Source organism: Ovis aries, chromosome X (assembly GCF_016772045.2).
Source record: "Ovis aries strain OAR_USU_Benz2616 breed Rambouillet chromosome X, ARS-UI_Ramb_v3.0, whole genome shotgun sequence".
In the NCBI taxonomy this organism is placed as follows: domain Eukaryota; kingdom Metazoa; phylum Chordata; class Mammalia; order Artiodactyla; family Bovidae; genus Ovis; species Ovis aries.
The window spans coordinates 133,022,309-133,036,490 of NC_056080.1; the positions used below are offsets into that span (position 1 = coordinate 133,022,309).

Here is a 14,182-nt window from a genome sequence, read left to right on the forward strand (position 1 = left end):
GTATGGTAGTTCAGTTGTGTCCAACTCTTTTGACCAGTGGACTGTAGCCCACCAGGCTCCTCTGTCCATGGGATTCTTCAGGCAAGAATACTGGAGTGGGTTGCCATTTCCTTCCTCCAGTGGGACACGGACATGAACTTGGGCAAATTCCAGGAGACAGTGAGGGACAGGGAGGCCTGGCATGCTGCAGTCCGTGGGGTTACATGGAATCACAACTTAGTGACTGAACAACAACAACAAAAAAGATCAGTGCACGTCCCCAGGCTCCATCTTCAATCAGTCTCTGATGGATTTCTTACTATCCTCCTTACTCACTTTACCTTCAGCCACACTGACTTTCAGATTCTTCTACTACACTGGTGTTCCTTCCTTAGGGCCTTTGGACTCGGCATCACCCTTACCTGAAATGTTCTTCTCTCAGATACCTACATGGCTTGGTTACTTAGTTCTTTCAGGTCTCTGCTGAAAGATCACCTCCCCCAGGAGGCCTTTTCCTACCGTCTTTAGCTAAAATAACAATGCCCCACAAACATTCCTTGACACCCTTACTCTGCTTCTTCTGCATGGCACTCCTTATATTGACACATGGATGTGTTTGTGGCCTGTCTCCCCTCACTAAAACAGAAGCTACATGAAGGCAGGGACTATTTCTGAGCACTGCTGACATCCTGGTCCCCAAAATGGTGTGTGGCAGAGTAAGTACTTAAATGTTTATTTTATTGTGTTTTCTAGAGTTTTCAAACTTTCCTTGTACTGCCTGTATGGTGGAAAGTTAAACAGGGACTAGAGGCTTCTAGAAATGTGTATTTCCCAGTCTTCATGGATTGGCAGTAGAGGCTTGCAACAAGAGTTCCAATTTAGGTCTACACTCCATCCCACTAGGATGTGAACTAAGAGGAATGGGATCCAGTCTCGAGAATCTCTTCCACTCCACTCAGGGAACTGACCGTCAGTACTGAACTCCTTCCCCTTCGTCTCATTTCAAAGTCCTCTTTACTCTCAGAAAGGTCAGGGGTTGCTGTAATACCGTGCCATAACTTGCACAGAACAGGTACCCAGGCTGACTACATTTCAGCCTTGGAACCAGCCCACTTGGAACCAAACCTCTCCAGGGTGCAGGTGATAATCAGAATAGAAAGCCTTCTCAGTCACAGACTTGAATCTTGTAGCTTTTATTTCAGTCATTAAAAGACGCAGTAAATGGAAACTACACTGATTTACATTAGGCATGCACCTCAACCTGATTCTGCTGTTAGTTTCTGACTGGCCCAAATCTTAATTTTTTTCATTGAGGCGCATCGTTATATCTTTTCGAACCCTGATACACAGGGTAAGTTAACTTCTTCCTTGTGGCAGTTTAGTATGAAAATTATGTTCACTGGCTAGATTCCTTTAACTAAAGGCCTCTAGACTCTCAGGCAACCTGTACTAGCTCGAGATCATGTGTCATATAGATATTTAAGTGAATCATGGTATAAGGGAGGCAGAGAATCTAGAAAGTTGAAATATATTTTTTCCAGCACTGATAATTAAACACTAGATAAGGAGGCCTACAGTTGAGTACCAAATTACTCTTCCCCTACTGCTGCCATTTCTGAAAGACACAAAGATGTATACTGAACTCCCCCAAAATCTGAAATGAATCCACACAAATAACAGATTATTACCTATCTGGTCCCAGTATCAAATTATAGAGCAATTCCACTATTAAAATTATAGGAAGCAGTTAATGGGACTACAAGAAAAGCATCATCCCACAAACAGTAATATGCATCTAGTAGAGTTTTTCATTCATCTGTCAATTGTTTCACAAGATTAGCATTAAAAAAACACAACCCCAAATACATCTGACCCTCAAATCCCCCACATCAAAAATTGGTCTTTGTTCATTCTCAGATGACAGGATGTCCCAAGAGTGACAAAGGTGGGGGCCAACTCCCCCATAGCCTTTTCTTCAACTATCCCATCAACTGCTCTTCATCTCTTGAACTACCTTCCTTTTCCAAAGAGGTAATGCTGAGGTCAATCAGAAAGGCTTTCTGAGAAGACTGGCTTGGATTTCTGCGTCTGTTCCAGTCGATTCAAGATGAATTGGCTTGTGTCAATGAAGCGCTCAACGCAGTTCACAAAACAGGCCTCAGCCCGACTGTCCAACTTTGGCCCAGGCTTATCCATGCACTTTTCCTGCTCAGGACAAGATACAGAATCACAAAGGGAACTTGGCAAAAAAAAAAAAAAAAAAAAAAAAGGAGGTGGAGCTTCTTGTTGCTTAGAGGAAAAACCTCACCTAAAAACAGTATCTGATATGTTAATCACAGTTCACATTCAGCAGTTTACTGTGTGGCAATTTTCCACAGCCTTAAATTCTCACAGCAACCCTTTGGAACAGATTCTGTTTATTATTAATCTTCATTTTACAAAGCGGGAAGCTGTGGCACAGAGATAATAAGTCAGAAAATGATGGTGCTGAGATATTACAGAGCAAGACAAATGACAAAATGCAAGGAAAACACTAAGGAAGTTAACCCTTTGCTGAATTTGGTTACAACTCTACAATGCTGCTTGCATTAAGTGCCTTTAAACTAACTGCAGGATAAATAGGTGAAAGGATAGATCACTGAAGCAAGACACCATAAAAGCTACCAAAGGGGAAAAAAAGTATTTGACTGGAGATTCTATAATATATACTTAAGCCAGAGGCTCTTGAATCCTCTCTCTCAAGACGAATGGAAAATTGTATGAATTTTCCTAAAGTGCCCACTGCTTTTCAGATTCTTAAAGGAGTCTTTAACCACACCACTGCCTGGTCCAAATGTAACGAACCAGATATTTAAAAGAATCAAACCGCTCTAGTTCAAGGCAGATGGGAGCTAAGCAATCATTTGTTGAGTGTCAGAGTCCAGCGATACCATAAGTTTATAATTCAGATGAATTTCGTTCATTATTCTGTTGTGTATACAAGCCTCAGTCTTTCCACTTCCAAGGAAATTTATCCCTGGCTTCTGAATTCTTTGAATTCTGTATGTCAAGGCAGAGTAGTTATGCTGTCCTTGGCAGCCAGAGAACACTTTGATTCCAAGCTGCAAATAAATGCCTTCTACCCTTTTGCCAAAGTCCCCTAACAGGGCATACACAGTTCCTCAACCTTCAGACCTGAAACGGCTTGGTATTACACAACAATCCAACAAGAAGGCAAAAAAGTGTGTATGTTGGTAGACATTACTCCACTTTTTTGGTTCGTGGGTTAGAGCCACTCCTCAGCAGGGAAGGTTAGATCAACTAAGTAATCAAGGCAAACTCTGAGGAGTGCAGGGACGGGAGATTCACTGATTCTGGGACTGATCCTGGGACTCAGGATGGCAAACATTAAATACCAATAGCGGGGGCGCTCATCAGTCCTAGTGACCAGCACTAGGTAGCTTTAACCTTGAATGCCTAAAGTTCTGCTTGAGACAACAGCTTAAGTCTTCTACAATACCCAGTCCTCTGCACTAACGAAGGCGAGGTCCGGAGCTACACCCACCCTGAGAAGCGGAGTCACCCTTTTCCCCTCCCGGCTTGGCCTGAGGAACCTAAGGAAACCAAGGGGTTCTGCCGGGTCCTGTCCCTTCCCCGAATTCTACACGTCGGGGTGAGCTGCGCGAGGCAAGGACAGGCAAGTAGGTACCGTGGCCAGGTCCCAGCCCCAGGCTCCTCACCCAACAAAGTTCCGTCATCTGGTGCACCAGCTGCTGGAAGCGCTGCTTCTGAGTCTCCACCTCAATGAAATGCTGCAGCTGCGGGTCTACCGAGCCCAAACCGGCCGCGGAGGAAGACGAGGAGGAATCCATCCCAGCGCGGTCACGCGTGCGGAGACGAACTCCACACCAACTCACCGACCTTCACGTGTCTCCGCGGCGGAACCGGAACCACAACCCGCTGCCTCTGGGACCGCCCCGCGAGCGCACTGCGCGGGCGCGGGGCCCTATGCGGGGGCCCGCCCCCGCCCGCACCCCAGCTCGGGTTCTGGGCGCCCCTTCCAGCTGTTCGCGCGCCTCGCTCCGCCCCGTACGCGACCCTGCGGCGGCGCCGTGTCTGCGACCGCAGGTCTCAGGACTGTCCGCCCAGCTCCGTGGCGCTGTCGAGACGTTAGTTCAAAAGGAAAGAAAGAAGGTTAAAAAAAGGAAGTTACTTCGGACCATGTGGCCCTTTCCCGACCGGCCCAACAGCCCCGCCCCAGTCGGGTTTCAAATTGACCCACGCTTTCCCCGCTGCCGCGCTGGTGCTCGGCAGGGACTGCTGGGCCCGTAGCTTTGCTGTCCTGGGCCCCTGGCTCTAGTTCTTTAGTGGAATTTACCCCGCCTGACGTAGCAAAAAGTGGCGCTGGCAGATTTTGTCTTCACCTGTTAGATTTATTCCGATGATATCTAATGCCTACCGCGTGCCAGGGTGTGAGCTCTGGTTTGTGATCGCTGTCTGTGATTCAGATGCTTTCCTGGGGGGCTCAGCGGTAAAGCATCACCCTGCAATACAACGGTCCATCTACAAGGCAGGAGACGCGGGTTTGATCCCTGGGTCAGGAAGATCCCCTGGAGTAGGAAATGGCAACCCACTCCAGGATTCTTGCCTGGAAATTTTCATGGACTGAAGAGCCTGGCGGGCGACAGTCCGTGGGGTCGCAAGAGTTGAACACGGCTTAGCAACAAAACCACCACCACCACCTGATTCAGAAGCAGAATCTACCAAGAGCCAGAGGGCCTGAAGGGGCTTCCCCATGGCTCAGATGGTAAAGAATCTGCCTGCAATGCGGGAGACCTGGGTTCCATCCCTGGGTGGATAAGATCCCCTGGAGAAGGAAATGGCAACCCACTCCAGTATTCTTGCCTGAAGAATTCCAGGGGCAGAGGAGCCTGGGGCTACAGTCCCTCCTATCGCAAAGAATCAGATACAACTGAGCGACTTAAGAGAGGGATTAAATGTGGAGAATCCCGTGGAGTTCTGAAAGCAGAAATGTGACAAACCAACCCAGACAACAGTTTCCAGGAACACTGAGATAGGGCGCTTCAGGGAGGCTGCATGATTAATCGAAATAGCAAGAAACCTTCATGCTTTCCAGTAATTTTATTTTATCAAAACACCCTCCCCTTCCATTTTTATGACACCATTTTATTCCTGCCAAGTTCTACCTCCCTCCCCCCAGCTCTATTGCCTACCCAAAGAGCTGTCGGACCCCCATTGTGAGGCTATTTACATCCCTCCCTCCCTCCAAATGATTCAATCCTACATTCAGTCTGTTTTAATACTTTTGGAAAATTTCCTCTCTGGGGGAAAATACCAGGCACAAAAATTCCCTGGCCTTTGCTCAGAAGGTATTAATAGTATCCCAGGGAAGAGATAGAAAGGCATTCCTATATGTGGAGAGGGCCCTTTGTGTATTCAGCAAGGGCATGGAGGGCCTGGGATTTCCTCAGAGAAACTGAAATTGAGATTGTGGAGGAGAGGAGTATAACCAAGAAGCTTATTGGTGAGCTCAGGACTCTTCATCCATGACATCTAGAATGTTGCTCAGAAGAATTTTGAAAGTGGGACGTTCATCTGCTTTCTAAAACCAAAGAAAAAAAATGAAGTGTTATAGTGGGCCAGAGTCCAGAATTCAAAGGAAACACAATGAGTAAACAGCAAATGTTTATGAATTTTACACTATATGCCCAGTAGGATACCCTGTAGATTACCCCCAAAAAAGAGAGAGAGAGAGAGAGAGGAGAAATAGAAGTATTCCATAAAGTCCTTGTGTACTTTAAATCTTTAGTAAATCGGGTTATTAATGTGGTGAGGAAATTTTGAAAATTATTCTCACAAACGCTGATTGAAACTAAAGCCAAATTCATTACACCAATGCATTCTTAACAAACTTAAGTGGTTGACTGAACTGAAATCCTATAAGCTGTTATAATTTTTGTTAGGTTTCAACCACTCGTTTCTACCATCCTAAAGCCAAAGTTAACAAAGGAATGAACATGTCAAGAGCAGGAGCTGCTTCACTGGGCAGGCATCCTAAGCACCCGGGACCTCTTACTACAACCATCTGGCCTTCAGACTAAGGCCTTTTGTGGCAGCCATGGTCCATAAGCCCATGAGGTATTTAGTGATTCAAGATATATTCATGCAAGAAAAGTCTCAATCCATCAGAACCCAGAAGTCATCAACTTTTTGTTCCTTTGAATCTGTGATTCTCAAACCTAACTGAGTATCAGAATTTCCTGGGAAGTTTAAAAAGACATACCCGAGGCCCCCTCTAGACATACCCAGTCAGAATCTCTGGAGGTAAGGCTCAGTCATCTGTAGTTTTAAGAGTTCCACAGAGATTCTGATGTGATTCCAGTTTCATGACTACTATGTTAACAGGCTGTGGAGAAAGTGCCTATCTGAAATACTTAAGTAGCAGAGTAAGGATGTGCTAGTTGGTAGAGAGCAGCAGCGTCAATTACCCTCAATCCTGCCCAGCACAGGAGAGAGAAGGGAAATGGCTCTTAGCGTTCTCCCTTTCTCCACACTTTCTTTGTGACCTGAGTCATTTGTCAAAGGGAAAAGAGCCATGTTCTGACCAAGATGCCTACTTTTCACCCCACAGGGATGGCTGCAGATTCACATACGTGCTTGCTGGACACTGTCAGTCTTTCCCTGTTGCTAAACGGGCAGAACTAAGAGCTGAGCACTCATTTCCTACTAGAGATTTAGTTTGCTAAATTAAGGTTGCCAAGGATCTATTGAAAATAGAGTAGGCACTCCTGAAGAACCCAAGGTGAGAGCAGCAAAGCATTTTAATAATAGCGGGGCAGGCTCTTTATTTGCAAAATACCACATCTACCCACATATCCCATAATGCACTGCATTAAAAAAAAAAAACCACGAGACCTACCTATTTTAGTTCTCTTTCAGGTGTTAGCATTTAAAAAAAAATCTCATTTAGGACCACAGCCAGAAAAAGTGTGCAGTTAGTAAAGTAGAAGAAAGGGCCAATGACTCCCAAAGGAATGAACACAATTTTTAATTAGTTTTCTTTTTTAATGTACATACACTTGTCTGAATGCCTCTGGCTGCCTACTTATGCTAGGTGACATGGCCCCATGACACCCCTCTCCCTAGAGCCGAGATGGTATTGGAGTAACACGACCCTATGGCAGAAAGTGAAGAGGAACTAAAAAGCCTCTTGATGAAAGTGAAAGAGGAGAGTGAAAAAGTTGGCTTAAAGCTCAACATTCAGAAAACGAAGATTATGGCATCTGGTCCCATCACTTCATGGCAAATAGATGGGGAAGCAGTGGAAACAGTGTCAGACTTTACTTTTGGGGGCTCCAAAATCACTGCAGATGGTGACTGCAGCTATGAAATTAAAAGACGCTTACTCCTTGGAAGGAAAGTTATGACCAACCTAGATAGCATATTGGAAAGCAGAGACATTACTTTGTCAACAAAGGTCCACCTAGTCAAGGCTATGGTTTTTCCAGCGGTCATGTATGGATGTGAGAGTTGGACTGTGAAGAAAGCTGAGCACCGAAGAATTGATGCTTTTGAACTGTGGTTTTGGAGAAGACTCTTGAGGGTCCCTTGGACTGCAAGGAGATCCAACCAGTCCATTCTAAAGGAGATCAGTCCTGTGTGTTCATTGGAAGGACTGATCCTAAAGCTGAAACTCCAATACTTTGGCCACCTCATGCAAAGAGTTGACTCATTGGAAAAGACTCTGATGCTGGGAGGGATTGGGGGCAGGAGGAGAAGGGGACGACAGAGGATGAGATGGCTGGACGGCATCACTGACTCGATGGACATGAGTTTAAGTAAACTTCAGGAGTTGGTGACGGACAGGGAGGCCTGGCATGCTGCGATTCATGGGGTCGCAAAGAGTCAGACACGACTGAGTGACTGAACTGAACTGAACTGAACTGAATGATCCTCTAGCGATAATTGGAGTGGGCCTGGAAAAACTTCTGGTCATGAAAGGATTGGAATGTAGGCTGGGGTTTGAGAATGTGTACAGCTATCTGTCTGTGCTCAGTTGCTATATGGCGAGGAAGAGTAGGTTGTGGGTGCTTGGTCAGCTACATGGGAAAGTACGTTCAAGGAAATAATTTAAGAGGTCCCACTAAAACACTTACCTCATGCCAGCAGCTGTACATGATGGCATATACCCTCTCCGAAGCGAGATGAGGCCTGTAGAGACGCAGGCCTTGGGCAATGTGCTCAGCTGTTTCACTGTTAGTAAATCTCTCATATGGCATCTTCCCCAGAGAGTAAATTTCCCACATCAGCACCCCTAGACAATGAAAAAACAAAATGTGTTGTTTCTAGGTAGGAGGGATCCTAGTGTTCCTAGATCAACTTCAAACATTACATTCAGCTCGTTCCACCCCCCACCCCACCCCTGGGCTTTTTTAAAATTTTGTTCAAACTTCTGCTATAGTACTGAGTACGCTGGAGGTAATCAGGATTGCCACGGACCATTAGTTCCTCTAGGAGAGAGACAACATCTTATTTGTGTTTGTGGTTATAGAGTCTGGCAGAGTCCTTGGTACATCATTAGTATTCAGAAGCTGTGGAATACTGAATGAATTGTTTGTTTCCCTCAATAGATTCTAAGTTCTAAGAAGGCAGGAATCGTGTCTACTTTACTGTTTTTAATCCCCAGAAACCCCTGTGGTGCCCGATTCCCTAAGGATTAGATGAATGAAAGCAAGAACAAATCACAGTCTCTCTGTGCAGGTTGCAGAGTGTGGATTTCCCAACAGCATTCATTTTCTTTTGAGCTGTATAAGCCATGTAATCGTATCCACTCACCAAAAGCCCAAATGTCAGATTTGCTGCTGAACTTGCTGTACATGAGAACTTCTGGTGGAGACCACCGGACAGGAAATTTGGAGCCTACTGAGCTTGTATATTCATCATCCAGAACATACCTGCAAAGGATTCAGGACTTGTTGCTGTTACAATTTGGAGAGTTTGATATTTGCTTAAAATTTCTTGGCAGAGCCATAAGAGTTGCACAAATACTGCAGGCGAACCAGTGTCTTTTACAAATGCCATTACTAACATATTCCTCTTTTCATATCTGACTTAGCTTTCCTGATTGACAGTATAGATACAGCAAGGATGAAGTGGAATAAGGTCTAATAGGTATTCCCTTCCCTCTTTTCTCTTTTCCCATCCTTCCCTTCCTTCAATCCTGCAGTCAACAATGGCAATTAGGCTCATTAGGAAAGGAGACAGAGTAAAGTCAACAAGATTAACAGAACAAGACAGAATATTGGGGAAATTAGCTTTTTAAAAAAAGAGAAAGGAGAAAGGAGAAGAGAGGACTATAACAATAAAACAGAAGGATGAAAAGTGACTTAAACCATTCAGAGAAAGAAAAGGTATAGAAAGATGGTGGAAAAAACTAGAATTATAGGGGGAAAGGGAGAAGATTAAAAGTTACAGTGTCACCTCACGTTTGTACTGTGCCAGTTTTACTTTTAAAGGGAAAGGTGAAAAAGACTGCACTCACCTGGACAGGCCAAAGTCAGATACTTTAACAACTCCTTGATCGTTAACCAAACAGTTTCGAGCTGCCTGTAGTGCAACAGACACCAGTGAGACTCTGTCCTTGGTGCACAGGTTAAGGGCACAAAGCTTCTGTCCACCAGAGGTGGGAAGCCTCATCTCCTTTATCTAGACACACCTTCCCACCTAACAGGAGTCAGCTGATGCCACTGAGGAATTTCGATATACTTCCATCACATATAGAGCAACCCCCATAATAAGTAAAGCACTGAAGACTTGAAGCATGATTTCACTCACACTGGTAATTCCATGACAACCCTTCGTGCGTTGAAATGTCGAGAGAATTAAGGGAGAACAGAAGGCAAGTGTGTTTTGTTTTCTGCTTTTCTACCGACAGGACTAGGGCTATTTCCGCCTTGGCATGGCTGGAATAAATATGCCCCGGGAGGCCAAGCAGGAGAAGTGATAGAGTGAAGTGGGTAGGTGGAGATGTCAGGAAAGTGTCTGGTTTAAGGGAGGCCAGCCACTTTCCTGTGATCAGCTAGACCATCCTGTAATACCAGGCCCATACTTTATAGGCTGACAGTTAACATGGCCTATGAGAATATGGGTCTGTTGATACAAGATGATGTCAATTTTCATGGGAAGCTGTAAATTCAGTTCTTTAATGTGAAATGTTTTTAAGTGTTTGGTAACTAATAATATAACATTTAAAAATGCACCAACAGACACCCAGTTTGTGACTCTGATATAACCAGAATGATGGTCCTGTGCTAAAAAACAGTTCCATCAGGATGAGGGCTGCCCTTCTGTCCCTGGAGGACTCCACCATTTCCTCGTCATAGTAGGAGGGGCTGCGAGTGACCATTACAGCTCCCATTGTGGGGAAACTTATGGTGTTGAGGCTGGAATTCCTTGACCAGCTGACCACTGGGGCAGAGGCTCACCAAACTTTTAGTATTTTCTAGATGAAATTGAAATCACGGCTCCAGCCACCTTCCTCAGCCATGGATGCATGATGTGCCTTCCTGTGCTACTTCCGCCCCCCTCACCCTTGGACCCAGACCAATCCTTCTGAGATCCTACCAGGTCTCGGTGGAGGAATTGCTTAGACTCTAGGTATTCCATGGCTTCACAGACATCCTTGCACATCTCCAGCAGCTGCTGAGTCTGGAAGCGGTGGCGCATCTCCCTCAGGTAGTTCAGAAGGCAGCCATTGGCCATGTACTCAGTGATGATGAAGATGGGCCGCTGTTTCGTGCAGACGCCATACAACTGCACCAGCTTCTCATGGGAAAGATTCCTACAGGAGAGGCAATGAACCAGTCTTCCCTTTCTGACTCTGAATATCATTCAGAAAGGAACTGAGGAGGAAAGGAGTTGGTCTTGGAGTAGAGTGTCAAATAAGAGATCATAATAACCTTTTAAGTGCCTAACATGTGAGGGTGAACCAGGATTTGGAGCCATCGATAGAACAGGAAACAAGTCCAGGGCTGAGTGAACACTAAGGGTACATTAGAATGTCTTCCTTTTGAAAGTCTCATTCTCTACATTTACCTCAAATACTGTCAAGATGATACCCGCCCATGAGCAATACTATTCTCCATCAGTATCAAAGAGAAATGAGTACCTTAGCAGTTAGGACTCACACCAATCAAAGGTTGACCTCAGGCCCAGGTCCCAAATCCCCCTTGTTATAAATCACCTTAAACCACAGTGGGAACCGTCCTTGTAATTCCTACTGGATGGAGAGTTGGGTTTGGACTGTAACTCACATCATGACTTTGGCTTCTTCAATGAACTCATCCTCAGACATGGAGCCTTCTTTGATCATCTTGATGGCCACATCATACTGGCCCCTCCACTTCCCATACTTCACTACTCCAAATTGTCCAGTCCCCAGCTCCTTCAAGAAGGTCAAGTCCTTTGGATCGATTTCCCATGATCCTATAATAACAACACCTTGATGTGATTCTTTGAGTCATGTATGTATAATTTCTACAATAGACTAGAATCCCTACTGGGGGTAGAAATAGAGAAGCAGTAAAAGGGAAAGTCTCAGGGGCACTAATTCATTTTTGCTCAGGTAAATCTCAGGGACAGGGGATTGCTGATTGGAAGAGTCTGGGAATTTTTGGTACAAGTCAGGCACAGAGCAAGAAGATCAACTAGACAACATCTTTAAAAAATCCCTTTACGATATTTTCCCCACAATTGAAAAAAACCCCAAACCTTTATGAATCTATGTTTTTGCAGTCCCAGTAGGAGCCACCAGAGGGATAAAACTCATTAGATAACTTTGATTTGGCTCTGTCTTAACACATTATTGACTGGGGGATTTTTGCAGAAACTAACACCTGTGGCATTTATAGGTCTCCGGTCAATAATGTGTTAACATTCCTTGTGGCAGCTGGGATGGAACAGTGCACTGCAAGAATAATTGAGAGGCAAGGTCTGGCTGGGTCTGCCAGATGGAGTAGTGCTTGCAACTGGCTGTTCCACCCTGCCCTAGAGAAATAAGCACTTACCGTATCCCAGGCCTGCAGTGGAAGGCGCATTCTTGTTTTGTTGAGACACTGGATATTTGAGCCTAGATATGAGTCCTAAAACATACAGAGAGGGTCATGCTGCTGGTGCAGAGCAGGGAGTGAGATGCCTTGCACACTTAATGCCTCACACTTCCAGTATCCATCTTTCTAGTACATTTTGAATCCCATAAGATTGCCATGAAGCTGAATTTTTCTGGAAGTTTCTCCTCTTATAAATGTTTTTCAGGGAAAAAAAAAATACTAACTGAGGTATGCTCCCCAGCTAAATATATCCCCACCTCCCAGTCCAGGCTTAACTCACATCCTCCTTCTCCTTTTGATACTGAAAAGTGTAATTGGAACCCCATAAAATGACAGCCTTCATACTGCCTTGCCTGGACATGGTGGACAGCTGCAAGCCTTCTTGATGAAGCTTTTCCCATGTATTCATGTTCTCCCCAATCTCCCAGTTTTTAGAATGTCTACACTGTTTAGAAATTCTCTTCTGATGTTTTTGAACCTGTATGTTCTTTAAGGGTAAGGACCTAAAGTAATAGTTTTTGTGTGTTCTCTAGTAGCAAAATTACAGAGTAGACACTAGGAGTTCAATGAATATTGCTGATTGATTAATTACCAGTCTCTTCTATGTCCTTCCTTAGCACTGAGCATCAATCACCAAATAAGAAGTCAGTCCCTGCTGGGTGTAAGGTCTGCCTCTGACCACCTCTTCACTTGACTTCAATCCAGCATCACAGGGGTTCATTTTCACAGCTAATTGTCACTACCCTATGAGGCTTAATGTTTCACCTAACCACCTTGTCCTAAATTCCTTCTCTTGGTACTTGTCACACCCTTCTTCTCTGGTTTCCCTGGTACTTACCAGCAGAGTTATGCTGATGGTAGTTAATGAGCTCAGGGATAGTGCTGAAAAGGTGCTTCTCAGCCAGGTAATACTGGCTCTGAGGTGTGGAACACACGACATAATGGCGTATCACCCCTTGAGGTTCCCTGAAGAAGTGGACGCTGAGTCAGCAACTCGGGAGCAAGGGCCCAAAGGACCCAAGAAGTGAAGTGAGGTGAGTTTTGAGTTTAAGCGACAGAGGAAGTGGGAGAAGCACTTCATTAAGGAACTGTTGGATGGGTGCCCCTGTTCTTTTCCCCCAGGGCCTTAAAACAGTAACACTCACCCTGTAGATTTGGCAAACACAGACACGGTATATTTTCCAGCTTTGCTGGAGTCTCTGACAATGAAGCCTCCTTCTTTACCCTGAAAAGATGGGAAAAGAAGCTGACTATCAGGAGGAAATGGCACTGCTACCAGCATCCCAACTGCCCAAACCCAAGACAAAACAGAAGCCCTGATTTCACTGCCAAGTTGCACATTTGAGCTGCAGCCTTGTTGCTTTTGACACTGCAAGGTGTAATTGGGACCCCATCAAATGAGAGCCTTGATACTGCTTTGCCTGGAGGTGGTGGACAGCAGCAAGCCCTCAATTCGGGATCCTTGCTTGTGGTACAAAGAGACTGCCATTTACTTGTGGTCACACACTTACCTCTTGCTTCAACAGCTGCTCAGCTTGACTCCGAGTCATGTGTTTGGAATACCACCTGGAAAGGGAGAGTGCTTGGCTGGCTTCTAGGTCATGGCCTGAGTGGCTCGTTAGAGTGCTGTCTGTGGCTCATCGGTGCCATTGAGTCAGTCAGTTCACTCCACTGCTATTTACTGAGTGCCTGTCATGTGCATAGCACACTATATCCTTTTCCCAAAGCCTGCTTGTTGCTGAAGAATTGTGGAAATGGAGAGCAAGTGGCAGAAGGTTGCAGGAAACAGATGAGGGTCAGGGCCTTCAAAGACAACCCACTTCCCTGATTCAGGAGAATGGACAACCAGAACAGTTTGCCATTTTTCACCCTTTCAAATGTTTCCTATCAGGCTGTGGTTTTCTTTGAGTGTAGTTATTCCGATTTAGAGAGGAGGGGGTATGGTGATCTCTCCAGCTTCCATCAACAGGGTGTTTGGGATAAGGGTAAGATGTAGGCACTATCAGTTGAATTGGTGGCATCATTTGACCCAGTTGACGCTGATTTTAATAAGTATCTTGATATCAAAATTTTGTTGAAAGTATGAAAAAGGTTTA

The 14,182-nt window shown here is 45.1% G+C and overlaps 2 protein-coding genes across 3 annotated transcripts in view; both read right to left on the reverse strand.

The window, feature by feature from the left end:
* Positions 1-1,156: 1,156 nt before the first annotated feature.
* On the reverse strand, positions 1,157-3,890 carry TIMM8A (translocase of inner mitochondrial membrane 8A). Its single transcript, XM_004022485.5, has 2 exons — positions 3,699-3,890; positions 1,157-2,184 (listed from the first exon to the last, which is right to left on the reverse strand). The coding sequence occupies exons 1-2, from the start codon at positions 3,828-3,830 to the stop codon at positions 2,023-2,025; spliced, it is 294 nt and encodes a 97-aa protein (XP_004022534.1). The 5' UTR covers positions 3,831-3,890; the 3' UTR covers positions 1,157-2,022.
* Positions 3,891-5,085: 1,195 nt separating this feature from the next.
* Positions 5,086-14,182, reverse strand: part of BTK (Bruton tyrosine kinase) — a 32,406-nt gene continuing 23,309 nt past the window's right edge. For both annotated transcript variants that reach the window (XM_042242482.1, XM_060407959.1), the window contains 10 exons: positions 13,598-13,652; positions 13,232-13,311; positions 12,925-13,052; positions 12,045-12,119; positions 11,292-11,463; positions 10,603-10,819; positions 9,521-9,585; positions 8,815-8,933; positions 8,136-8,293; positions 5,086-5,581 (listed from right to left, as the gene is read on the reverse strand). In XM_042242482.1, coding sequence (XP_042098416.1) covers positions 5,510-5,581; positions 8,136-8,293; positions 8,815-8,933; positions 9,521-9,585; positions 10,603-10,819; positions 11,292-11,463; positions 12,045-12,119; positions 12,925-13,052; positions 13,232-13,311; positions 13,598-13,652 — 1,141 coding nt within the window. In that variant the 3' untranslated portion in view covers positions 5,086-5,509. The remainder of the gene's footprint in view (positions 5,582-8,135; positions 8,294-8,814; positions 8,934-9,520; positions 9,586-10,602; positions 10,820-11,291; positions 11,464-12,044; positions 12,120-12,924; positions 13,053-13,231; positions 13,312-13,597; positions 13,653-14,182) is intronic.